The 27,455-nt window shown below is 42.1% G+C and overlaps 1 protein-coding gene across 1 annotated transcript in view; it reads left to right on the forward strand.

Moving 5' to 3' along the window:
* TMEM132C (transmembrane protein 132C) overlaps nt 1-20,160 on the forward strand; it is a 100,091-nt gene extending 79,931 nt beyond the window's left edge. The window contains exons 5-9 of the mRNA XM_088135293.1: nt 5,933-6,076; nt 13,423-13,628; nt 14,275-14,548; nt 15,191-15,382; nt 17,016-20,160. Coding sequence (XP_087991419.1) covers nt 5,933-6,076; nt 13,423-13,628; nt 14,275-14,548; nt 15,191-15,382; nt 17,016-18,197 — 1,998 coding nt within the window. The 3' untranslated portion in view covers nt 18,198-20,160. The remainder of the gene's footprint in view (nt 1-5,932; nt 6,077-13,422; nt 13,629-14,274; nt 14,549-15,190; nt 15,383-17,015) is intronic.
* The last annotated feature ends 7,295 nt before the right edge of the window (nt 20,161-27,455 follow it).

Genomic DNA, 27,455 nt, shown 5'->3' on the forward strand with positions numbered 1-27,455 from the left:
CCTGAAAAGTTGCTTGCACTAGAAGCTCCAGTTTAGCAACAGTAGAGCTGTGGATATTTGGAAACTTTCTGAACAATCTGGTCTGTGCTTATGATAGAAGAAGTCCCCCAGCAGTGTTTGTAAATGTATGTTTCCCTATAAAACATTCATGTGTGTTGCTTTGCTGGTGTTTTCACTCCATGATTCTTGTTGATCACAGCTATTATCCCATTGCTGTTAAGTAAATTACCAAATAAATAAGTTAGTTCCACCAATGGGCCATGTACATAACGGTGCATTTTTAATTTTGCTTTTAAAAAGGATGAGGTAGCAAGTGTGTGGGAGGAATTGTGTTTGTAAGCAAGACAGTGCATTTTCAGATTATGGGTGCTGTGAAAGTAGACACATGGAGTCATTCTCCAGCACAGCAGTAGCTTTACAACTTTCCATAATTTCCCCTTCCTATTTAGTGCCTAGAGGTCTGTCTGTCTGTCTGTCTGTCTGTCTGTCTGTCTGTCATTCATTCATTCATTCATTCATTCATTCATTCATTCATTCATTCATTCATTTATAGAAGTATAAAATGGAAGGACATCATCTAGTCCTGGAACGAAGGAAGGAAGGAAAGAAGGAAGGAAGACAGTTGTCTGTTATACAGTTGCCTTCTAATTTTGTGCTTCAACAACTTGTAACCCTCGGCTACAACTCAGTGCAAGTCAGCTCAGACAAGACAGAATTTGGTCCAGCTTAAACTTCAGATCCAAGGTGTGTGGGCACAGATGTGCGGACACGAACACACACCACACTGTTCCCAATTCTTTGCTTCCCTGCCAAAGTTAGTCTATTTTAATGTCTCTTCTTCCTGGCACTGGGCATTTAAGTGTTGCTGTGACAGGGATGTGGCTGAAGGGGGAAAAAAAGAAGCCACTATCATATTTTGAAAGTCAGGATCTTGATAGGAAATTACACCTTTCAGCTACCTGAGAAATGTCATTTTCAGTTTAGTAGTTGAGCAGGCAGAGAGACCGCTGATCTGTCTCCCCAGCTAGAATTCTTGATTGCTTGTTTTCTTTCCTCCCTCCTAGCCTATCTCTTTTGCAGTTAATCTTAAAATTGACCCAGCTGGTAGTCCTTTATGTATCCTTCTCTTTATTACTCCAAAAAAGAAGGCACATTCAGGAGAGTTGCAGGGGATTGGCGGGTACCCTTGGCACACCAGAGTTAGCCACTCAAAGCTGCCCACAGCAGTTAATGGAGGCTGCAGAAATAGGAGAAACTTGCTCTACAGAAGCCAGAGAATGAGGAGGAAACACTGTGCATGGCTGGCATGGACTCTACCACTGGACTGCTGTTGGGGGAGGAGGAAGATACCACTTTGGTCTTCCAACTGCAAAAACAATTCTTCCTGGGGTTTAAAAGAGAGAATCAGCTTCTCGGCCACAACCATTTGGTTCTTGAGGTGACTAAGGTTAGCCAGTCAGTGCCATCCAGAACCAACTTGTGAACTTCAAAGCTTTTATTATTTTTTTCCCTCCACCATCCAACCCTATGTTCCAAGTGTACTTGAAACCAACTAAATCTGGTTGTTTACAAACCACAGTTGCAGAGATGATAGAAGAGGAGTGGGCTTGGACATTACACTTGGAAGTTCAACCTCTAGAAAGGCAACGTGGTGTGGTGGTGGTGTTGCTCTGGCACTAGAGGGCCTCAGGGTCAACACTGAGACAAGCATGGGGATTTTTCAGAGGCTGTGGAGGAAGAAGGAGAGATCCAGTGGCTGAGTTCACACATTATGCTAACCCATGATCAAGTGTGATTAATTTTGACTTAGTGGAATAGATCCATCTAACCCTTGTGTTTCATAAATCACGGTTAATGGCTTAGCACATTGCATGAATCAGGCCATGATGACTTCTTCAACTGATCCTGGTTTGAACAATCCAAGATGTAGTGTCATGGGTCAACCCAATCAATGAGGCGTTGGCCAATGTGTGAGAAAGAGATTTGGCAGGAGCCTCCCCATGGAAAGCTCAAAAGGAGATCTCTTTCCAAGGCAGTTTTCCTTTGGATTCAGAGAATAGAGACAGAGTTCCCTCATCCAGCTATATGAAGTTTTGGGAATATCATCCCATCCAAGATCCATTCTTGGATCAGTTCTGAATCTTTGCTTGAGAGCACCAAATCAAATCCCACCACATCCACAAGTTCTGAATACAGGTTGAGAATTCCCAAGAGGACAGAAGAGCCATGTCCCTCTAAATCTGTAAGGTACAACACATTCAGAAAATACTTCATTTTTCATAAGGATCGTTGCTATGTTCCATGTAAATAATTGCAAGCATTGATGCATTCTTCCTATGACCCACGTACTGTGATGTATGTGGGAATATTCTCAATTCAACTTGTTCAAAGGGCAGTGCACACTTAATTTCAATCAACACCCAACAATATCTATTTCCTAATCAGTTTGAATCACTATGCTGGATAATAACTTTGCCTATGACTAGACCAACTCCAAAGACATTCATTTTCTGAATACATTAAAAAGACTCCATTGTTTTTATTTTTATTCTGTGTGGCTGTATGGTGTTTTAACACCAGTACATTTGTAGTTCTGGGGAGACAAACACAAAACTTCTTTTCCCCACCATGCAAGGTCTGAAGCTTCTTTTAAAGATTTCAGAACAGGTGAATTCTTTCACAACAGTGGATTTGCACATCTTTTTTTTTCCAGTTTAGGAGAATTATATAGCAAAACAGTGTTAAGAGCCATAATGCTCCAAAAGCTTAATCTTAGGGAGTAATTCAAGATCTTCCTCATTAGGACCAGCCCAGAAGACAGGTGGGTTAACAAAGAATGCCTTCTACATATTTGGAAGTTTCATCTGGTAATTACAATTGCAGAAACTGTCTCATTCCCCTGAAGTTGTTCCAATAATACCTTCCAATCCAATCTGGGATTGAATAGAAGATTGTCAATTTTGATGCCTGAGGTTTCCATATTTTGCCAAGACTTTAAAAAATACATTGATGATTGAATGGGTTGGAGGCATCCATACATCACCAGAAGCCATAAATCCTGATTTATAGGCCAAGAGGGCTAAGTTCATGAACATAGAAAACCCAAACAAAACCCAACCCAGCAAAGAACAATCAATGATGCCAAGCAAGAATCAATTGGCAGAAATAATGCAGAATGCTGTTGATATTTCTTCTCAGTCTTGAAGCCGGTGCAGAAAGAAAATTCTAAAAGCTGCTTCTGAATGTGTGCTCCGTGGGATGAGATATAGGCAGAGAGACAGGAAAGGCCAATTTATTTTCAAAAATGGCTAGCACGTTGATGAATGCTCCCTGCCCCATATCCTATGACAGTGGCAGAAGGATCAATGTTTTCCTACTCTATTATAGATGGAGGACCCTTGGGAAACTGGGAAGGGCTAGTGAAGTGTCCATAGAAATAATAATGAGGCCATACAGGTTCCAAAATAATGTGTATTTTGGACGTTTAGAAACAGGCAGCTATGTTTCTAGTTCCACAGGTGGAATCTGTGGGTTGTGGGAAGCAGATGGGAAACTCCATTCATCCATTCCTTTTCAGTGTGGGATTACATTCATGGGGGTTGGTGAGAACTAGTTGTTAGCGCTTGTACTAGGAAAGGCACTGAACCTATCAAGTGCATTGTACGTTATCAAGCCATTACAGCAATGAGAGAGAAGAACACCTCTTAATGGCTTTGCCTGTTAATTATCGGTTTACATGAAATCGCTAGCCTTGCCTTTGTACGTTAAAAGCGCTGGGGAATTCATCAACGGAGGCCTGTTTGCAAGGAGGAAAAGAAATTCCTGAGCTTTGTCGGGTCGAATGGAAAGCTTGTTTTGGGTCAATGTCAGGAACAGCATTTTAAAGCAAGGAAGTCACCTTAAATGTTGCTGTTTGTCCTGTGATGTTTAGGGTTGCATTGGTAGGTCTTCTTACATTTTTTTCACGTTGGGTTCTGTCCATAAATTGTTTTACTTATGGTGGTCTGAGGACATGAAGATGGGCACCTTTCATGATCCCCAATACTTATATTACATATTTGGGCACCCACATTGGCATGTTTAGACCTTTGTCCTTCATGGTATTGACTAGGAGGTTCAATAATATCCCTATCCAGAGGGCTTGTGTATATGTTCAGACGCTGAAATTGAGGCAGTTGCCTAAATTCTCATGGAATACCTTATCTATCACTCTTGGACAGAGATAATCTCTCCTCTAATTCCAAATGACCAGGACTGGTCGCAAGAGACAATAGTGTATTTCCTCTTAAATCACCGAGACCACAACGTTTCTAAGAACATAGCAATTTGGGTCAAAAATGTACAGGTATGCTGAACTCCTGCTGTGAATGGGCTCTCTTATCCCATATCTTTTGTTTTTTAACATCATTTTTTTTCTTGTTTTGGTCTGTGACTGTACATTCTTTGATGAATAAGTAAATTTATTTACACAGAATTGGCCCTTCATGATCCCTAGTTTCCATCAGTATCTTGTCCTTTTTGTTCTCTGGTGAAGAAGTTGAATGGGGAAAGAAGCTGTCTTGAGACCTGGTCTTGGAGAAAGCAAGGCTTTGGAAACCTTGCAGATGAAACACTGGAAATTGTAGAATATCTTTTGGTTTTTCTTTAAGTTAACCAACAGACAGAAATAGCCTCTTGTTAACCTCTGCTCCGGCTTTTAAGAATCTTCCAGTTATTTTCTGGAGTTAGGTGTTAAATGGTCTTGCCAAGAAACTCTGAAGTTCTCATGAGGAGGGATAAAATGTGGGAAGGAAGGAAGGAAGGAAGGAAGGAAGGAAGGAAGGAAGGAAGGAAGGAAGGAAGGAAGGAAGGAAGGAAAAGTGAAGATCAAACAACTTGAAAAAGATAAATTTGCTCCTTATTTAGCTCAGAACTCTTATGAAAAGACTAGTGATGATGATGGTGATGATAATGACGATGAAAATGAAGATGATGATGATATTCTTTTTTTTTTTATTCTCCAAGCCCTGGCAGCAATTGATATTAGAAATCTGCAGATCTCACGATAATCCCTACCAGCATCCAGGTTATTCAGTTGTTAGTCCATTGGGTAGGATTTGGAAAATGGAAGAAAATCTGCCATTGTTTCGCATTCCTTCATTTTTAATATGGATTTCTTAGTCTCTGATGACAGAGATATGATAAATGTCCTTTAAATGCTATGGAACAGGAGTGAAGTCAAACTGTACAAATGTTTTGGAATTGATATGTTTACCATTTAAATGGCACCTTTTCCAGATCATTTGATGTCCATCTGTGGATCACTTATTTCTATCTCTAGTCTGTTTTGAAAGTATTTCCTTCAAATTAAAAAATATTTTTTGGCAAAAACTCTAGGTGAGAGGAAGAATGCTGCTTTATTTGGCTAAGATTTAATAATTTCCCTTTTCTGGAATTCTTACAGATACCTGCTGGAGACAGAATATTCTTTTATTCATTGATTTAATTTAGTACTAATTTATAAAAGTCTCTGAGTTCAGCTCAGCTCCTGGTGACTCCAGTATGTCCATGTAATTATTTTAGCAGCAATATGAAAGTGGTTTTCATTGCCTTCTTCTGAGGTATTTTTTGACATTCTAGTCTAGATACAACCCTGGGGTTTTCTGGTAGTCTCCCATCCAAGAACTAACCAAGTCTGACTCTGCCAAGCCAAGATGGCATTGGCCAGGAGCTGGCACCTGTGAAGTCAACTAAATGATACCCTGGCCACTTTTCCCAGGCCATGTGAATTGTTCAGTGTGGCCCTTGGCTGACACCCAAGAGACAAAGCTTCTTCCCTTCCAAAATGAGCCATCCCTGCTTTGAACCTTGACTACAAGTTCATTGATCATCATCAGAACTTCTCTCAACCAGTGCCATGTTGACACCCGCTTTTGTTTCCATTTCATTCCAGGACACAGACATCTTGAACACAGCCATCCTTACTGGGAAGACAGTTGCTGTTCCTGTCAAGGTGATTTCTGTTGAAGAAAACAGTGTGGTGACAGATATCTCAGAATCAGTGGAATGCAAGTCTTCTGCTGAGGATGTGGTTAAAGTGAGTATTAGGATCATCAGCCATGGGTGACGTTTCATTCTTGGTATTTGAGGAGTTGGGTCTCTGTCCTTCAGCTCTGCATCTTTATGGTCAATCATGACCTTGCTTGGGCCAGTATAGCTTATTGATTCTTATTCCTGTCCCATCTCTTTTGTCAACATTTAGTTATTACTGTTGCCTTTTCTTCTCCACTTGGTAAGCAAACAGCCAGAACTTTCCTGACATGTACAGTATATTCACTGCACCTGAGGTCAACAGTATAATTTAGGGGTAAAGATCAGCCTGTGGGGTACACACTCCCTTCTTCACCCCTGCCTAATGAACACAATGTGCAATGTGGCTAATTTAGGGTCATCATTCTACCTGTCAAGGCAGGTTATGGAATGTTCTCACGCCCTTATGGAAGTTTTTGGGCATGCAACTCACATCAGCAGCTGCAAGATGATGGCTACAATTGCACAATTGAAGCCCCACTGCTTTGTGCATGCATGCAACATCAACCCATGTATAAAAGGGTGGGGCTTTGATTGTGTGTTGAAACTTTTGACCCGCCCCCCAATGCTCCTGATCACATTACAGTTTGCAGTAAGTGTCCAAGCAACACCCCAGTGTTTTCTGCTGTCACCCTGAGTTTTGCTACCCAGGCCTGCAAATGGACAATCAAGAAAAAGAAATCAAGAGAAGAGAACTCTTGAGAACTGTTGAGAAAAAGAGAGAGAGAACTCATTGCCACTGTAACTGAGTCCATTCACCTTGCTGCTGGTTGTCCTCTTCCTCTCTTTCCTTCCACCTGTTCCAGCATTAGAACCTTCTCCAAAGAGCTAGGTCTTCACATAATGTGTCTGAAGTAGGATAATTTGAACCTGGTCAGAAAACTCTGTGTCAGTTTGTTTGATGATCCATCGGTTTGTTTTCTTGGCCGTCCATGGTATTCTCAGGAGTCTTCTCCAACACCAAAGTTCGAAAGCATCAGTACTCTGTCCATCCATCCATCTGTCCATCTGTCTGGATGGATGGACAGAGATGGGCAAACAGATGGACAGATGGATGAATTGACAGTCAGATGGACAAATGGATGGATAGACAGACAGATGGATGGACAAACAGATGGATGGACAGACAGAGGGACAGACAAACAGACAGATGGACGAGTGGGCAAATGGACAGATGGGCAAACAGACAGATGGGCAGATGGGTGGGCAGATAGATGGGTCACAGACAGATGACAAGCCAGACAGCCCTGTCAGCATTTTCTTCAGCTGCAGAGAAAATCTCAGTTGGGAAAAGCTATCAGAAAGCCTAGGGGTGGGTGTGTGCCTGCTTTAATTTGTAGGACTTCCAGATATGTGGACTTTTGCTCTTCAAATTTCCCAGGTAACCATGGCCATTAATGAGAATTCTGGGTTCTGACGCCCTTCTTTCTGGAGATGCATTGATGCTGTTGGCTTTGTTTGGTTAATAAGGATGATCTGATGGAACATCCAAACTTCAGTTCCCAGTAAGAGCTTAGGTGAATTATGGAGTTACATTATGAAGGTAACTGGACTGTTTGTATTCCTGATTAGACCCCAACCTGAAATTGAATGTAATTAGAGGTTCTTCAAAGTATCTGTAAAAAGAATTGAGGTAAACCGTACAGACAATATATGTAGCTGTGGCAATTAAAGAATCCCTGCTGGATTTTAATGTCTCTGTATTAATAATGCAACCAACCCTTTCTTTGACTCAAGGCAATTGAGCTTTTGGCTGGCTGCCACTGTCTACAACCCCTTCGGGCTTTTTGTTAAAGATACATATTTCTGAAACCTTCATGAATTGACATATATATTTTAGTGCATGATCTTCCTAATATGGATGGACAGCCCCACGCTGTGTAGCCACGGATCTGTCATTTTCAAATCTTAGAACTTCCTTCTGATGATGCCAGAATGTCTACCACAGGCATGCTCCTTGGTCTATCAAAGGTTACAACCTGCCTTAAAGTCTACATCTTTGTTCTGGTGAACTATATCACAAAATCCTGACCGCTACAAATATGAAAGGGCAAGAATCTTCTGGCTCATATTTCCATTAAACCTATAATTCTCTGAAAGTAATGCAAGGGCTCTGCCTTGCTCTAGTCTTCCTCTGTGTTGTTTCTACACTACTTCCCTGTTGCACCTTGAAATAGTGGGCAGTGCATCTTGGATAAGTGGAAGCATAGGAACCCAATTTCCATCTACCTCCTAGGAGTTATCTTAGGAGGAATCAAGCTGGTCTATTATTTCCAGAAATAGACTGGACAGAGTTGAAGAAATGGGAAGAGAGCACCATCCTTTGCCCTCCTCATAAATTTCAAGGAACATTGAAGGAAACCCAAATGTGGGTTGCAAATGTGTTGCAAGGCATGAGATAGATCTGAGAGAGTGAGAATTAATGTTTTATACACATGCCCTTGCTATACATCTTGGTATAACCTTCCAACAAAGGCAGGCACATTTTACTGTATGTATGTATGTATGTATGTATGTATGTATGTATGTATATATATATATATATATATATATATATATATATATATATATATAGGCATTGACAAGTTGGTAATGCTCCATCCTTAGTGATATAAGTAACACACCTAAAGTGTAACTGATGTTCCAGGGTGCTCAGCCAATTCTTTTCCTGGTTTGGACTATCAACAGCACCCGTGTTTCCTGGATTCTGAATTTACACCCATCCCTGCAGCTATAAAAGTGCTCTGTCTCCAAAGAATGGGTTTAACCTTTTAAAAAGTGGACCAGAAGATATTTACAGTGGCACTAAAACATGAATAATAGCCACAGTTTTGCTTGCTAAGCAAGATTCCTCCAAGATGCTTTCTTGGTGTCTATTAATAATGAGCATTCCATCCTGGACTGTGGGAATCTCTTCACTTCCTGGAAGCCTAGAAAAAAAGCCAGCAATTTTTGAAAAAACGGTAGGAAAAATCACCTCCCCATCTGGAACAGATTGCTCAGATCTGAAATAGGCCTTCTTTTGGCAGTCAAATTATTTCTATTTACTTCTGTGTCTATTTAAATTAAAATGAGTCAAGTATGTGCTAATGTTGGCAGCAAGAGAAGCTGACAGAGGGGATTCATCTAACTAAATCAACCCAGAGGATCATAGCCATGCTAGGACTTTAAGAATAAAGATCTCTCGTTCTCTCTCCTTTTCCTGCACACCTCTTTAAATTGTAAGAATTGCTAATAAATCTGAGGAAGTTAGTAAAAATCCATGCTTTTTTAATTTCCTCTAAGAATGATGTTGAAATAAAATGTGGGTTTACAGGGTAGTCCTCGGGTTAAGAATGCCCAGTTTATGGACGACCCATAGTTTAGAACGGAGCCTATTGTAGCAAAATCCAGGTTAAATACATAATGGTTCGAGTTCATTACACAATACTATTTATACAGTATTGTACAATAATACTGTTCTGACTTACATACAAATTTGACTTAAGGACAGACCTTGGGAATGGAACTTGTTCTTAAACTGGGGACTACCTGTAGGTTCCCACCTGACCTCCAAGTTCAGAAGGACCTGGCATACAGTAGTTGGTTTGAATGTTGGACTAGGATTGTAGAGGTTCTAGCTGAAATTCCTGCATGGCCATGATGAGGATCCAGAGCAAGTTCCATCCATCCTGCTTTCCATTCTATTAGCAGTGGACCAAACATCTCATGATCTCCAACTCTTACGAGATTTTCCAGTGGAGCAAACATTCCACCATCTCCAACTCTTGTCAGATTTCTGCGTTAACAGATGAGGTCTTATGTGATTTCAGGCAAAAATGCAGGATCCACATGAGATTCAAGTGTCCTCCTGCAGCACTGCCAAGTCCTATGAGATCTCTCATGATCTGCAACTTTTAACTTCCTTTCTCACTCCTTTTCGTACCATTGGACAAGACTGTGTAACAAGGCACGGTGCCCCGAAACACCACCAGTTCCAAACTAGACGAGGTTACGCGTTGACAATGTGAACTAGCCGTGGCAAAATCTAACTCAGAGTTATTTTGATCTTAATTCTCTTTATTCCCCCCTTTATTTGTATTCCGTTCCATTTACCTGTGATGAAAGCCGATAGCTAGAAAAGTGACAGATGATGGCTTTAATGTCTGGGAGCAATATTTTATTCCATATATCCATGGTAGCAGGAAGCTTTCATGAGTTAATGGGCCAAGGCAGCTTGTCCCCTTGTTTCCCCAAAGCAAAACTTCTTATTGTATTCTTAAGGCCTGGGGATTTATAGATAGGATATTGTTTAATTAAGCACATGCACCAGGAGGTCTTAGATGCCACCGCGAAAAGGAACGGAGTTGTCAGCCTAATGCCACTTACAGTATAACATCCTTCTGGGGTTTATTCCCACCTTGCCAGTAAGAACTAAATTATGGGGAAAGGTGAATAGTTACGAACAAACCCATTTGAATGCTTTACTCCTTGCGCTTCGTATTTGATCAATATCTCCTGTCCACGTGGTTTAGGGGTGTAAGAGAAGTTTATTCTTTCTGAATTTTATACAGACTTACCCAGAGTCTGCCTTCCAGAACATACATACAACCAGAACTCCAATATTATGGTTGGTTGCACAGTCAGCCAGATGTTTAGACTGGATTTGGCATTTTTATCCACCTATCGAGTCCTTCCCAAGGACCTGGGATAGGCAGATGTTGTTGTCTGAAGGCATTAGAGGTATCGTTGCAAGATACAAACTGTTCCAAGAAAAGCTGCCTTTTGTAATGGACTGAGGGTGATTTTGTCAATGCTGATAGCCTTCAAGTGGTGTTCCAGATGTTTTGGGATTGCACCCAAGGCTGCTGCTGCTGCTGCCGCTGCCGCTGCTGCTGCTGCTGCCGCTGCTGCTGCTGCTGCCGCCGCCGCTGCTGCTGCTGCTATTATTATTATTATTATTATTATTATTATTATTATTATTATTTTGCAAAGCAGCACTACTCTTTTTCTCCCTGAGGGAGACATTACAAATCCCTGTGAGGGTTCTGTACAGAAAACAGAACACCCAGTGAAAACCATTCCCTCTGTGATAGACCATTAACTCTTTTTTATCATTTGCTTTATGCTGCTAAACTTCTCTTCCCATTCCCCGTTCAACTTCAGGGCAGCCTCCCGCCTCCTCCCCGCCAGCATTGGACTGGATTTATTATCAGCATGTAAATATTGTCCCAGAATATAAGCATACAGTACATTAGCATAGCCAGTTTAAGAGTTATATCCATAATCGCTTCTTTAATCAGTGTTGGATTTTACAGACCATTGAGTTTTCTCATCTGTTAACACACTGGGGACAAGCTGGGCGGTGGTGGCGGAGGAGGATAGATAGATAGATAGATAGATAGATAGATAGATAGATAGATAGATAGATAGATAGATAGATAGATATAGACAGATGATAGATAGATAGATAGATAGATAGATAGATAGATAGATAGATAGATAGATAGAGATAGAGATAGAGATAGAGATAGAGATAGAGATAGAGATAGAGATAGAGATAGAGATAGAGATAGATAGATGATAAAGATAAAAGAGATAGTGTCAGGCCTAGCCCAAGGAACTCCAAGAGACAATGCCAATTCAGTCCAGCTATGTTTATTAGCTACAACCTCTAGCAAGAATCTTCCCAGACTAAGACCCCAGTTCCCAAAGTCCTCCAGCCACAACCGTGTGAATTCCTCAAGGAAGTGCCAGTCTCATCCTCTTGTTCCTCCCACGCTCTTCTGGGGAGCTAAGAAAATGTTTATCTCCCTGAGCCTGGCCTTCATCATTCCATTCCATCACAGATAGAGAGATAGAGATGGATGGATAGATAGATGGATAGATGGATGATAGGAGCAAAGACCCTGTGTGATAAAGCTGTCATCACAGCAATTCTTAAAAGTGTCATAAAAGTTGCAAGAAATCTTGCGATCGCTTAATCATGGATAATAGCTGGTCTGTGGTCCGGAACACGTCAGCTTTACTGAGGACCTGATGACGTGCAGTGAGAGAATGTCAACAAACAAGGCAATTTCTGTGAATGGAGTTAAGGCACCTTTAAGGCTCTTTTTTTTAAATCTCTTTTTAAAGTTTGCTGCTGCAGTTACATGTATCTGCCCACCCCCACCCCCAGGCCCAACAAACAATAGTTTCTGCCTCTTTTTTTTTTTTTTAATGGCAGTCTATAGAAGCCACTTTCCTGCACAACGTGGTTTAGGGTTGAGGTTTCCTTCTGCAATGAAAGTTTATCGAAAACCTACAAAGCCTTTCTCATCCATTATTCTCAGCGAGGAGAACTAATATTTCCCCAAACAGTAATAAACACGTTTACAAGAAATTCAAGTAGGAATTGGTTTGGCAGCTCAGTTCAGAGCTGGCTAGCTGCCCTGCCCACCCCCTGAAAAAAAGGTTTGTTCTGCTTCGTGATCTTGCATGTACAAAATCGGTTCAGCTTCTTTGCACCCTAGACTGTTTTCCTCTGAAGAGAAGGGGCCAGAAGTGTCACAAATATTTGCACATTGTTTACCTGTGAAAACATCAAAAAAATAGTCATGAGAGCTAGAAACTTGCTGGTTCATATTTGTTTGTGATAGAATGTGAATTCCATGATTCCCAACTTATTTAAAGAAGGGGTCCCCCAAAGAAGCCTAAACTGCACACAGTTTATAGACAGTCCCAATCAATCTGGGTTACGTACAATGCCTTCCAATGTTTAACCTTTGATTGCACATTCCTTCAGTTTGTTTCTTGTCTTCTTATCCATTCCCCAAAATGCTATGCTAATAATACAGAAATATATTTTTGTAAGAAATTAAAACAAATTTGCCAACTGGATGCGTTTCAGATGTACCTGATTATAATTCCTACTGTTATGGCAGGTTGTCACACAGGCAAATGATCCTTATGTGCTGTAACCTAGAATAGGCAACCTGGTGCCCAGGGGCACCCATGAGTCAGCAGATACATCCTTTAGAGCTGATGGGATTCTCTGCTCCACCTATCTCCTTTTTAAAAATAATTTCTTTTTTTGTTCAAGAAGATCCCATCAGAAGCTGGCATTTTGTAGAACAAAGCCCCTACCTCCTGTATCACACTTATTTGCAATGAAGTCTTTGAGCCCTGCAAAAGTCCCACCAGGTGGGTCAAGTACTTGAAGGCTAAATGGGCATTGTGTGATCACGGCAGTCAGTCTGTCAATATGCCCACCCCGGCTCTCAAAATTCCAGGTGTGCCCCCACCTCCTCCAAAGATTGCCAATCCTTGCAATACCCATTCAGAGATGTTCCAAGACTCCATCTTGACCACCTCATGCTTTCATCCTTTCCCTAGGTGTCTGACAGATGTGACTATGTGTTTGTCAATGGCAAAGAGATGAAAGGCAAGGTCAATGCCTTGGTGAACTTCACGTACCAGCATCTCAGCACCCCCTTGCGGGTTACTGTTTGGGTCCCACGCCTGCCTCTTCAGATTGACGTTTCGGACACTGAGCTGAGTCAGATCAAAGGTTGGAGAGTTCCCATCATGTCCAACCAGAGGTGGGTTTTGTTGGTTGGCTGTAGATATGTGGCTGAAGTCCAGAGGACTCCATGTCCTTCTGGCTGTTTTGCTCCTTCTTTCTCAATCCCTCTCTTACTCAACAGACTGTTCTGCTTGTCTCCCCTCTTTCAACAGATAGGGAAGATCAGTTTTAAAGATGACCCTGAAAGGGATATGCTCCATAGGGTGGCCCAGCTTGGTTTTTCCCCAACCCCAGAGGAGATGGTGCAGTGATTAGAGTGTTGAATTGGATTCAGGGAAAATTAGCATCAACTAATTAGCATCCACTCAACCATGGAGCTCTCTGAAAGATATTAGGACCATCCCGCTCTCTCTGCTTAATGTAGTTTATATAATTATTGGGGGGAAGATAAATGAGGGTAATCCCATGTAAGAAGTCAATACACAAATATAACTGGCTCAGGGGATTGCAAGTCCTTCTCTAGAGGAAGCCTTTGTTGGAGATTGGTTCATGAACCACTGATGGATTGTCTTCTCTAAACAGCAGAGAGCTCCAGGTTGACAGTGGTGAACCTCCCTATAAGAGTATTTTCTTTGTAGATGAATCCATGGCAGTTTTGAAGTATTGGTGTGCATATTCAACTCATTGGGTATGAAGGCTATTTCTAAATGCAAATTTTTCAGACCTACGTGGGACAGTGATGATGAGGATGAAGATGAGCGGAAGGGAAGAGGCTGCACCCTCCAGTATCAGCATGCCATGGTGCGGGTCCTCACCCAATTTGTAGCTGAAGATGCCAGCCCATCAGGACAACTCTCCTATTTGTTGGGCTCCAATTGGCAGGTTGACATAACAGATTTGGTGACAGACTTCATGAAGCTTGAGAAACCTCATGTGGCCCAATTACAAGGAGGCAAGGTTCTGGTTGGGCAGGAAGTTGGCATGACAATGGTCCAGGTCAGTCCATCATGTTGGCACCTTGGTATGAGAACATTCCTGACTTGAAATTCCATTCTCTAAAAGTTTGGTGCTAAAGAATCTATGAATCTCCCCAATAAATAGCTTGGCCTCTGGCCATGACATTTGACCAGATTTTGACCATGGCCAAGAAGGTGTGCTCAAAATTGGAGGTCTCTTCTCCCATGGCTAAAGAAACAGACAGATACCCCATAAACTTATTGATCTTGTAAGCTCTCATCTCTCCCTGGGACTCTGTCTCACCACCTGCAGGTTGGCCATCGTGTTACAAATGTCTTCATTGAAGGCCTGTTCTATGATAAAGGAATGGGGGCTGTTACTGGTCTCTGTTAAGTATTAGCCTTGAAGAGGTTCCATTCAGATGCTAAGGATGATGAGTCCATCTTAATCAGCTTTCTATTTCCATATTGTTTGGCAGTGATGTGTTTTAGAGACCATCTACAGAATGAATAAGTTGGATAAATAAATCATCTAGGCCAATCCTCTGTTCCCAAGGATTGTCCATGGACATTTTTGGGATGTTCTTCATTTTTGAACCCATGTTTGATAAGGGAAGAGGGAAAGGAACTGTGTAACTTTGATATCTTCCTAAGGGGATCTCTCTGTTGGCTTCTTCCAAAGGTCCTGTCTCCGCTATCTGACTCCATCTTGGCTGAGAAGACCGTGATGGTATTGGACGACAAGGTGACCATTACAGATATGGGAGTCCAACTAGTAGCTGGGTTATCCCTCATTCTTCAGCCCAGTACAGCTAGTCATCAAGCTTTTATGGCTACCACCATTGCACAAGATTTGCTCCATACTCACAAACAGGTAGAACATGTGGCTTTTGCTGATTAGCACTCTAAGCCCTTTGTCTCCAGAATCTTGGCATACCACTTCATCTTTAACATACTAGTCCATATTGTTAAGGAGATATGGTTGAAACTGGGGGCTGGGAGAAATGAAATTCAACCCCAAATGGGGGACTGATTTGGGAGAGCCATCCAAGTCTTCTTACTTTATGACCGTATCTAAAAGCTTTCTTCTTCACAAATACCCCATTGAGTCCAGGCATGTTCTTCCCAAGGTGGTGGTAAAACCTTTTAAGTTAAATGTGTATACATTTGCACCAATCCTTCCAAAGAACAGGAAAAAAACGCTTTTATTTTTTAATGACGCTTGTGTCAAGGGACACATCCTCTTACAAGAGATTTTTTTCCCCCTCTGGCTCTTTCCTACTTGGAAAGTATTATAATCCTCAAAGACCATTAAAATAAACTGCTCCCTCCTCCATTGCTTAAAAAGTATCAAATTCATTGATCAAACCTATTGATTAAACATTCCAGCCCTATAAAATGCACTTTCCCTCTCCTTCCCCATTGCTGCTGATTTGTGTCAGGAGACAGCGTTCTCCTTGAAAAGTTGCTGGTCTTTCACCAAATCCATGAACTTCAGCACTCGTATGGCATAATGGCTGGAGAAAATAGAGTTGCAGATATTAACCTGGAAAGCACATCTCCTCGGTGCCTTGCCGTCTTTCCTTTTGTTAAGGTGCCCAACGAGCTAGCAACCAACTCATGAAAAGGAGGAAAGGCAGTGGGGTAGGAAGATGTCAATGGCCATTTATGCTCAGCTTTTATCTCCCAGCACTAACAGGAATGGATGCAGAGAAGGTCTCTGGTGGAATTATTCCAGCCTGTGTCATTAGGGTTGGATGAACCAAGGATGGCCACCACCACCGCTGCTGCTGGTGGTCATCTTTTTGCAAGCTCACCCTTCCCATCTTTCTTGGCTACGAGGGAGGGAGCAGAAATGGAGGCCATAGAAAGAAAACAAGACCAAGAAAAGCTTGACATGAGCCACGATCCCGAAACAAAACCTCCAGGTTCAGAGACAGAATGGGAAAACACCTTTCTTTTTATCAACACATTTCATTGGTTGGACTAAGTGAAGCTCTGTGCCCAGATGGAACGGTCTTCTTTATTAGCTATTTCTAGAATTATTGTGCCATCTTACTGGACCAGAATATGTGCTTCATTCAATACAAGTTCATACGAATCTTTGGAACTCCACTAGAGATGCAATGAAACCATGCTGTAATGGTATGTGGGAAGGACCTTGGGAGACAGGAGGAAGAGCTGCAGACTGGGCAACCAGCGTGTAAAAGATGTCTCAGCCCACAGAAGAAGGGAAGGTGTGGGAAGCATTTCAGAAGTGGCCCTCCCTAGTGTTCTGGAGAGTAAAAGGAAAGGAGGGGAGGAATACTTTCAGTCTTGCAAGATTCTGTTAATGTAACCTTACAATAAGGATAGAGCTTATATTCATTGATGTGCTTCTTGTCTGGACTACCTCAAAGGGCTAACACATGCAATATGTTTTCTTTCTTACTGCACCATTTTCCATGGAAATTAGTGATGTTCAACTTACCTTGTTGTTTAACTGACTCCTTTTCTTTCCTTGCTAGGAAGCCATGGTGAGCTCCTGGATCCAGTTCAGTGATGGTGCTGTGACCCCACTAGACATTTATGATCCCAGAGACTTTTCTCTGTCTGCCTCCTCGCTTGATGAATCAGTTGTTTCTGCTCATCAAAGCTCTGCTGTCAAATGGCCGGTGGTGGCAGCAGAAGGCGAAGGCGAAGGCATGCTGGTTAAAGTAGATATGATGATCTCTGAATCTTGCCAGAAGTCTAAGAGGAAGAGTATTCTAGCAGTTGGCAATGGAAGCATCAAAGTAAAGTTTGGTCAGAACAATGCCAACCCCCATGGCCTTGGTGATTACAGTGCTGGGGATATTAAAAATCATGCCAGTGACCGGAGGCAGAAAGTGTTTGACCAAGAGCAGCATGGCCAGGAAGGACAATATTATAGAAGTTCTTCTGCCGAGCGAGAAGAAGGCCCTGAAAGGAAGACTGATGTGACAGCCAAGTCTACGATCAAAAGCAAAGTCTTAAAAAGTATCCCTGAAGGAGATAAACTTTCAGATGAAGGTCTACTCCAGAACATCCCAATTGACTTCACCAACTTCCCTGCTCAGATTGATCTTCCCCAAAGCAATAATGGCATGGAGGACAATGACCTGGTCCAGACGCCTAGAGGTCTCAGTGACTTGGAGACTGGGATGTATGCTCTGTTAGGAGTCTTCTGCCTCGCCATTCTTGTCTTCCTAATCAATTGTGCCACCTTCACATTGAAGTACCGTCACAAGCAACTTCCCATGGAAGGGCAGACCTCCATGAGCCATTCTCATGACTGGGTGTGGCTTGGAAATGAAATGGAGTTGCTGGACAACCAAGCGGACATCTCACCTCCACCAGATGAGTGCACCACAAACATAGACCAAGGGATAGGCTTTGATGCAGGCAATCATCTCCTTGATGGCACACCAAAAAAACTCCTGAGCCAAACCTGTCAGAAAGCTGACTTCGGGGACAAACAAAACAGGGAGCCTTTGCATTCACCTGCCTCCAAGCGGAAGCGGGTCAAATTTACTACGTTCACCACCATCCCTCCAGATGACGGTTGTCCAACCGTCAATTCCATCCTCAATTGCAACGAAGATGACATTAAATGGGTCTGCCAAGATATGGACCTGGGAGAATCAAAAGAGATCAGAAACTACATGGAGAAACTCACAGATAAAGTGTAGCATCACTTCCGGGTTTTAAGGGTTAACAGCCACACCTTGATGCCTTCAGATGCATTGAAACATGTGAATAAACAAGCATATGCGTGAGCTGGAGTGGGAACTGACATACAGAACCAATTTTGATAATCCAGGAGAGGTATTCTTTGCTAAGCCCATCTAGGTGGCAGCATCTAATCAAGCTGGACTGATTGCAGGAAACTAATCAGAGTTTGACCTGGTTAGTGCTTAGGTGGGACATCATCAGGATGTTCTTGAGCTGTAGGCTAAACTGGGAAGTAAAAATAAATCCAGAAAGGGACCACAGTAAACTATTTCCATATTGTTGCCAATGAAATTACATGGATGTTTTCATAAAAGTCCATTCCGTTTTTATTATTTGCTAACGCTGCCCGTGGTAGGGGATTTCCCTCACCCCATCCTCTTCAGGTCAAATGTTCGATGGTGAAATAGAAGTTCCCAAGGAATGGTTGGTGCTCAGGTGGGGCAAGCTGACGTTATGAATTGGAAGGTTAGGTTTTCAGAGATCATGAAGTGCAAGGTAATCAAAAGTATATTTTTTTTTAGAAAGAAAACAAAAGGGGGGCAACAAACTCCTTTATATTTCTTGAAAAGGTTTGAAAAGCCTTGAGAGGGAGATCCAAGGAGAAACTGACCTTGAGAGAGTAATCAGGGTTGACTTACCATTCCTTGAGCTGGAGAGAGTGGAATGACGTCTTGCAGAATGGAATGAAATTGGGGCCATTTTTGGATTCAGCTGCATTTTTTTAAGGGTCACTTACTGAAATTTGGCTCCCCCCCCCTTTCTTTCCACAAGATAGTCTTTCTGCAAGTCATTTGGGGCAGATGGGACTTTTTAAACAATTGTTTTACAGGCATTCCAATCCGAGAACTTCCCTCTAGACCAAAAATAACATTTTCCATCTAAAGGGTCTTGCCACTTGGAGCTAGGTGGAGCAAGGAGATTCTAAACACAGATGGAGCAACGTCCATGAGATCCTGCTGCTTTCATCAGAATGGCAAAAGCAACATCTCAGCATTGCACCATAAGCTCCATCCCCTTTGGGTCATGTGTGTGATGTCACAATGCACATAGAAAAGGGGTGGGGCTTGGGTCAGAACACCACAACATTGCTTTCATCAGCCTAACCACCAGCGGGTAGATAGAACAGGAAACCCTGATTGGTTAGGCCTTGTAGCCAATCAGCACCACTTGACATTGAGCATTGTCCAATCCACATCCATGCCTAACTTCAAAGCTTTTTCACTACCTTGAAGGCGAACCCATGGGCTGTTTGAGGGGCAAAGTTGTTCTGGGGACTGGAAGGACTTCTCCTGCTTAGGAGACCAATAAGCTTGAAATTAGTTCATTCTAAATAGCGCAGAAGCCATGTTATTCTAGCTTTTAATTCTGGTCATCCTTCACTTGAAACAAAAGTCAGTCATATAACAAGGGACTGTCTGGCTGGATTCACATAACCCACTGAACCAGATTTGGTAAAATCCATGTGACTGCATTTACATTTGTTCAGCTTGGTTGGCGTTAACCTTTGTCAGCTCTGTGTGTAGTCTAGCATATTAACCCAGCCCATTGGGTTAATTTATGGATGAAAGTGTTGTATGAACTCAGAAAACTGGTTAATTCAATAACCAGGTTAAACTTGTTGTGTGAATGAAGCCTTCACTGCTCCCTTTTGAAAGCTTTCTAGGCTGCCTGTTAAGTAGGAACATACTCTGTCAATCATTGTTTCAGATACTTGAACGCCTCATTGCATTTTATTTGTGCCCAGTTTGGGTTTTGGTTCCCCACCACCAACTTGTCTATTTTACTTTTCTTCTTTTCTTTGGGAGGGCTTGGATAAAGCCTGACACCTCATAATGTAGACTGACTTTTTAACAAGACTTGCCTAGTATTCGCTGTAAACGGAATGAATGTAATATTTATTTCTATGTGTCCACGGTTGTAATTAAAATGTTTCCATGGCTTGGTTAAGTACATTTGTTTGGAGGAGGTTCATTAGGGTCAAATCAAACCCATGTTCTTTTGCTAAGACAAACACAGATTGTTCCTAATGTTCTGGTTAAGGTCATATTAAAAATACTGATTGGGTCGTCAGCAATTACACGCTGCTGATATTCAGGAATGAGTTCATTGAGAGCAAATGACTTGGCAATTTGATTGTCTGAACAGGGTTTTTCTCTAGCTACTCTTCCCAAAGGGAACTAGCTAGTTTCCTCCAAGAAGTCCAACTAGAACCCAACAGAACAATAGACTGAATCTCCAAATGCTTCACAGGAGCTGGTTTTCAGCAACTACTTTTAAACATCAGTGTCCCATTGGTGAGAACCTGTTAAAACCTTCTCCACCTTGGATTAGCCTCATTCCTATTTTAAAGCCATCTAAACCATCGGCCTCCTCTTCTGAGACAAATAAATGTTGGGAACGCATGTATCTTATGGTGCTGTTCTGAATCTACTGCAAAAGAAGGCCCTTCCACGATGAACGATTTGGGCATTAATAAATAAATAAATCGGTGTTTATGGCTAACAAGGATTAAAATATAGGCTAAAAGGTTCACCCGTGCAGTAGGAGGACAAATAGCAAGGTAGGTGGTTTGAGTCTGTTAGCTTTGTATTTTTAGCCATGCAATCAGATTCACTGTGGGATCCCTGATAGGAATAGTGCCTTCACTGCTAACACAGCAGAAGTTGTGGATGATGGACACCAATGGCAGATAGAAAGGGAGGGGTAATGGGCTATTGTTTTTGTTTTTTTAAAAACCGACATTCCCTGTCCTCTAATGAAAATATTGTGAAATTCCTGGTACCTCTGAAGGTTCAGAGAGAGATAATAAGAGAGAGAACATGCATTATCCTTGGACTAGATGAAAGAGGAAGCTGGTCATGATGGAAGAAGAGCCAAAGTAGCAGGCATGTTTCCCACCAACGTTCCCACCCATCAGGTCCATCAATATCTCCAGCATTGATATGAAAATCTCTAGAACAGTGTTGTCCAAACTTGGCCACTTTAAGATGAGTGGATTTCAACTCCCAGAGTTCTGGGAGTTGAAGTCCACTCATCTTAAAGTGGCCAAGTTTGGACAACACTGCTCTAGAAGCTCTGACTTGTACAGCTACTTACCTTTTGAAGCAGTGCATAATTCATTGTGTCTTCCCTGTGATGGATAGAAGCGCTTTGTCATAACGACTTCAAAATGCTGGCTTGTCAATGTTTCATGAAGGTCATGAGTGGCAAGGCAAGGAACCACAGTTTTGCATAAAAATAGTGTGAGAGGGGGTACGGTAGAGTCTATTTAGAATGTTTGGGCTCATTCCTTGAAGGATGGAAGATGTTTCTCCATTTTCAGGCACGTGGTGACCAGTCCCTTCTTGGCATGTCATGGTCTAAAGCCATGGACATTTTTTTTTTAATCCAGTGACTCAAAACACCATTGCTGATAGTAGTCATTTTCATCAGCATGAACATAAAAGCTCTTCTCAGTAGAGAAGAAAGCTGGGAAGTGTGAAATATCAGTTATTTGAGAAATCGGTGTTGGGTCCACGGCTTACGATTTGCATTTCTGAAAGACCTGGCATAAGAGAACTCTGAAGGTGAAAGAGATAGAGCAACAAGGATGAGATTGTTCTTGGCCAACATGCTACAATACCCCCACTGGGAAGAGTTGGGGATAAGAGATTGCAGAATTAAAAAATCTCAAGTGTCTTTTGGCAAGCTGGATGGAGAAAATTCACCTGTAAAAATCCATTCTAAGTTGGATGCTAATTGGGTTACATGATGAGTTTGGGTGTCAAAATCGCTCTTTGAGCCATAAGGCCGGGTGAAAGAAAACCAAAATGTTCATCCCCTTAAAGTGACCCAATAGCCAATCCAACTGGATGGAAACTCTAATCATGGGTCAACGATGAAATTCTCTGCTGTTCTGGGTTAGTTGTTGGTAATGCCGTCCCACTGGCTAAGATCCTTGATTGGCTGGGCTCATTCTAGAAAAGCGTAGGGAAGTGAGGAATGTATCTTCTTTCTCTAAGATTTCTACAGTGGACAATAGGACAATATATTCTCCTGGGCTCATCTGATCACATCACAACACTTTTATTTATTTTTTAAATGTGTTGAAAAATAGTAATTCTTTTTAAGAATCACTACCTAAATTGCAGAAGACTGTTTCTTCTAAGGCAAATGGGTGGTGTTGAAATTGCAGTCATCCAGGCTTTGGGGTACTGTCCCAACCTCCACAGGATGCTTTAAATTTTGACATTGTTCAAATGTAATTGCTTGTAAGAAAAATTCAAAAGGAAGAAAAGAATGTACATAAATATTCATCACGGACTGTTGATTCTGTTAGACGTATACATCTGCTCCTTTCATACTGTGTAATTAATTGACTTACACTGAGTTATTTGATCTAACTTTAAGAGAGGAAAAACACATCGACAATTAAATACACAACAAATTTCTTAATACTTAAGTTGAGATTGTGTGATACAATGCTTGCTGAGTTTTTTGTTCAATTGCTTTTAACGTTGAAGCAGAACAAAAGCAGCAAAATACAAGAAGAATAGAAAAAGCACCCAAAAAGTGGAGAAACACAGTTGGTAATTTTGGAATTTTTTTTTTAAATTGAAGGTCTTTTGGAAAGAGAAAAAGCTCTTTGCAGCTTCATTTCTGCCTTGGCAGAATGGTTTTCAAATTTGTCAGAGAATTTTGTGTGTTCTTTGCAATTTTCAAGTCAACTAACAGGATCACACTTCCCAGATTGCTAAGTTGACTCTTCATCTCAACCAAACAGATGTGTTCAATTTTGGCAGAAGGGGTGGAAGTTGCACAGTGCCAACTCTGGACTGTACAGCCGATGGGGTAAGATGGTGAGATCCATCTTTGCAATTGTCTCTTGGGTGGCTCGTGAGGTGTGAGGCCTAGCACTGTTATGTTGCATCCAAGTTTCTTCTTGGGCTTCCAAACTCTGCTTCATCATTATGTCAGAGTAGAAGAGTTGCAGACTGTCAGTACCTAGTTAAAAGGGACAAAGTTTGGAGTTCTTTTGCAATGGTTTTATGAAGCTTGTCCATAGTTGGCAGAAGGGGGTAGCCAATGGTGATGGTTACAGAGAGAATTAAATACAGGCACTGTCAGAACCTGGTTGAAGGGACAAAGTTTGGAGTTCTTTCGTGGTGATTTTAGGAAGCTCGTCCATCATTGGCAGAAGGGGGTAGCCAACAGTGGTGGTTATGGAGAGAACTAAGTACAGAGTTCATTTCAAGGAATATTTTCCTATTTCATGTATCAGAACGTCCCTATTGAAACCATCATTATGGAGATGAAGGCATTACTTCTCATTCAGTCCTCGTATATATGTACATCTACTTGGCCGAATGGCGAGACTTCCTTCCAAACTCTTGCTACGCAATCCACTTTAAACCATGATTCCCTCCCGATGTCCAAGCGAACCACTTCCGAAAGTGATTCTTTTTGGGAAAAAACAGGGAGAAGGGTGACCCAGCATAAACCAGGTTCTAACCGAAAGTTGATCAACCTGCAATGTTTTGACGTAGCCAGGGGAGGGCGCCCGATCCTTCCTAACAGATAACTTCCAAATGTTGCGCTTCCGTTCTGCCTTCTCCAACCCTGTAAAAAAGCCACCGCTGTGCTAAAACCTGTTGTTGTTTTGCGGGGGGGGGGGGGGGGAGAAGGGGGGTTGGAAGGTGGGGAAAAAACCCCAACTGCGCTTGGAATATTGGCACAAGAGGCTCGCAGAGTAACCGGTTTCCCACCGTTAAAATTGGTTCTGTGATTCTATGAGCTCTTTAAAGTGCTATCATGCTGGGGAAAGGAAAAAGCTTACCCCCCACCCACCCCCACTCTGTTTTTCTTTCTCTTTTGGTGCAGCCAACTGCTTTTGAATAGCTAAGCCGCTGGCTTCAGCCGCTGAGTTTGCTATAATTGTTTCCCCAGCCTTTAAAAGACTTTCGAGATGAGCTGTTGAAGCTGCAATGCCTGGCTGAAATGCAAGTACAGATGGTTCCAGCGATGAAAAAGAGAAAAAAAAATCAGCCCCTGGAAAGCGGGTTATCTTGCGCTCGCTAAACGGCGCCTCTGCCCTTAGGAATAGCGTAACACTGTATTGCTGGAAGAACAAAGTCCGAAGTTTGTTTCTATTTCTTTATTTCTATTTCAAATTTAGTCACCACCCAGCTCACTCGGAGAGCGACTGAATTCCTCAAGGGTCCATCCAGGTCTCCTTGCTGGAAGCAAGTTGCTGAATTAAATGGACCTCTCAGATGGGTTTGCACGTTCTCAATGGAGCTTCCATGCTTAGCAGCACTCTATCATGAACTATCCCTAGAAACAGACAATTGTGGGAAGGGCGGATCGTTCTCTGTGCAGCTTGCCTACAACAATGGAAAAGAGGGCATGGATATTGCAAGAAAGTTAAGGGTGAAATGAGTTTCTCTTCTGGGTCCAGAAAAACTGGCCCGATTGCAAATGCCAGTAAAGGAGGATTGCTTCACTTAGTATCAAGCACCACTTTTACACACTCCGTACCAATGTCCCCCACCCCAAATTCAAAGGGTGGAATGGGAGAAAATAAAGAGGTGTGAAAGAATATGGCAGCAATGGGATAAAACCTGGTTGTTAGAGGCCGAGGCAGACTGTTCCTACAGAAGCCAAGAGCAGAAATGAGGGGTACAAATTTCATTTAAATATAAGGAAAAACTTCTGAGCAGGAAGATCTGCGCACCAAGAGGAACAGGAACCATCTATGAAGGTTGGAGTTTCTCCATCTCTGGAGGCTTTTATGAAGAGGTTAGATAGTCACCTCTTTAGGAGGGTTTATTTGGTATTCCTGCACATTGCAGAGAATTGGAGGAGATGATCTTTGGTGGTTCCTCCAATCATTCTATGTCCATAACTCTGGGTACAGGACGGGAAAACCAAAACGACCTCCAGGACATCACCTCTGCCCCAAATGGAAAAGGGTTAGTTAAACTGACCCTAAATGAGAAGCAAAGAACTGCCATACTGTTTAGGCTAATTCATTCGGTGTTTCTTTCCCAGTTGTCCCCCTTGCACAGATGGTGGTGGGGACAGAAACCCAAGGATGTTTACATGGCATGAGAAGTCAAAGCAAATTACCCAGGATAGACCATTCTGATCAATGGCAAACATTGGGAGGACCAGCAGGTGCTGGGGTATGAGAGGATAGTCCTGTTCTACTTAGGATTAGGCTTCTTGATGGTAAGACCGGTAGAGCAGAAGAACAGTCTACGTATGGAGGTTGCAGGTTCTCCATCTCTGGAGGCCTTTATGAAGAGGTTGGACAGCCAGTTCTAGACGACGGTCAAGTTGGTTTTTCTAAACATGGCTGAGGATTGGAGATGTTCTTTGGGGTTCCATCTAACTCCACAACTCTTGTGATTCTATGATTTATGGATACAACTTATTTAGCAATTGGCAAATGACCATCCAGTGTTTTATTGAACCTCATATTGGTGCCAGACAGAAAAGTAAGAAGTCCATTTGGACTTCCAAATATATTATGGAAAATAGGTTGAACTCTTGTTTGGCTAAAGCAGGAATTAAACCTCTCTCTGACTCTTTCCTCTTTATTTCCTAATGATGACCCCAAACTTTGGAGACTCAACTCGGACCATTGGCTACTGCCAGGCTCATAAAGCATCTCATTATTATAAATGCTCCAAAGCTGTGGCAATGGGTTATAATTATTTCCTTCTTTATAATTGGGCTTCTGTGTCTCTGTTTCCAAATATGGCTGGAAAACAAATGACTAATTGCAGGGAACTCTGATTTTAATTGACATGCAGGAGATGAAACTAGGCAGAAAATGTAGCCCCAAACAAATCTGAACAAAATAAAACACGCAGAGTGAAATATATATATTTGCCTTGGGATGAGGGGGGAAAGACAGGCAGATTTTACGTGCATGTTCCAGGATAGCCTTTGAAAATATTGACTTAGGAAAGCTGTACATGTAAACAGTAGCTCTGGGCATCCTTTGGTGGGGGGGTCAAAAAAGTCAAGATGGCAGTTGTGAGTCTGCGATTGAAGCCCCATCCTTTTGTTATGTGAATCATGCAATGCACAGAAAACACGGGTGGGACTTTGATTGCATAGTCACACTGCATCTTGATATCTTTACCCTCCCCGTGGGTGTCCTGCAGCACCCTAAAATGACGTCTCAGCACAAACTAGAGAAGGCAAACTCCATTTTCTCACTAATTGTCTCTCCAGATCTAATTTGCAACGGAGGAGGACTCAATGCAGGTTCTAGAAGTTCTGATCCACAGATCAGCGAAGTGGGACATGCAGAAGACCCAGGAAGGGGTTAGAACCCACAACATCTTAAGCCCTTCCCACCCTGTTCCCAATACTGTTTCCTTTGGAATTGACATTCAGAGTTTCCTGACATCAGAAAGTGGCAACATTAAAAGTGGTGGGGAAGGGAAGCTTCAGAATGGGGTTACTGCTTCTTAGGTTGGGGCTTGGCCTTCAAATGTGATGGTAGAAGGAGAACCTGAGGAATTGGGTGTCCTGAACCAGAACATTGTCCTCTTTCTTATTTTAGGATTCAAGTTCCCAGCTGGGTCCCACCAGTAGTTCCCCAAACCCATTTTGTTTCTTCACCTTTCTAGAGATGCTCTTTTGGGTATAGAGGCCAGGAAATAATTCCATTAACTTCCTTAAATTAAGGTATCTCAGGATCCAAGCTTTTGGGTGCCATGAAATCCACTAATTCTCAACGGAAGAAGACCGTAAGAGATAGCCTTCCATACCAAATAGCGTGAGCCAATCTTTCATTTTCTGCGCAGTCATTTTTTCCCCTAAAGCTCACGTCCCTTATCCTGTTTAGGAAGAACTTTTCAGATTTGGATTCAGTTCTTGGTTAAAAATCAAAGCAACCAGCATGATGGAAATGGCTTCCATCTCTATACTAGAAGTTTTATACTACCATTTCCCAAAATTCACAAGCTGTGTTCACACCATTCTCCTGAACCACTTCCCACCTTCCTTCTTTTATTTTTCACTTCTTCAGCCATGCTGGGCTTCTCCCTGCTCTCCTCTTGTAAATCTGCCATCCTGTACTAAGACACCCTCAAAATTATATGTTTGGGACCTCCTGGTCTGGAAGATCAATTTGTAGGTATAGCCAGTGCTGGAGTTTGGAGGAATCCTTGAAAAAAACAAAATGTCCATCATGCAATTGGATATCTATTTTTTCCCTT

Source organism: Python bivittatus, unplaced genomic scaffold, assembly GCF_059951505.1.
Source record: "Python bivittatus isolate LINGU-HERP-01145 unplaced genomic scaffold, Pbiv_v1 ctg000100_np1212, whole genome shotgun sequence".
NCBI lineage: Eukaryota > Metazoa > Chordata > Lepidosauria > Squamata > Pythonidae > Python > Python bivittatus.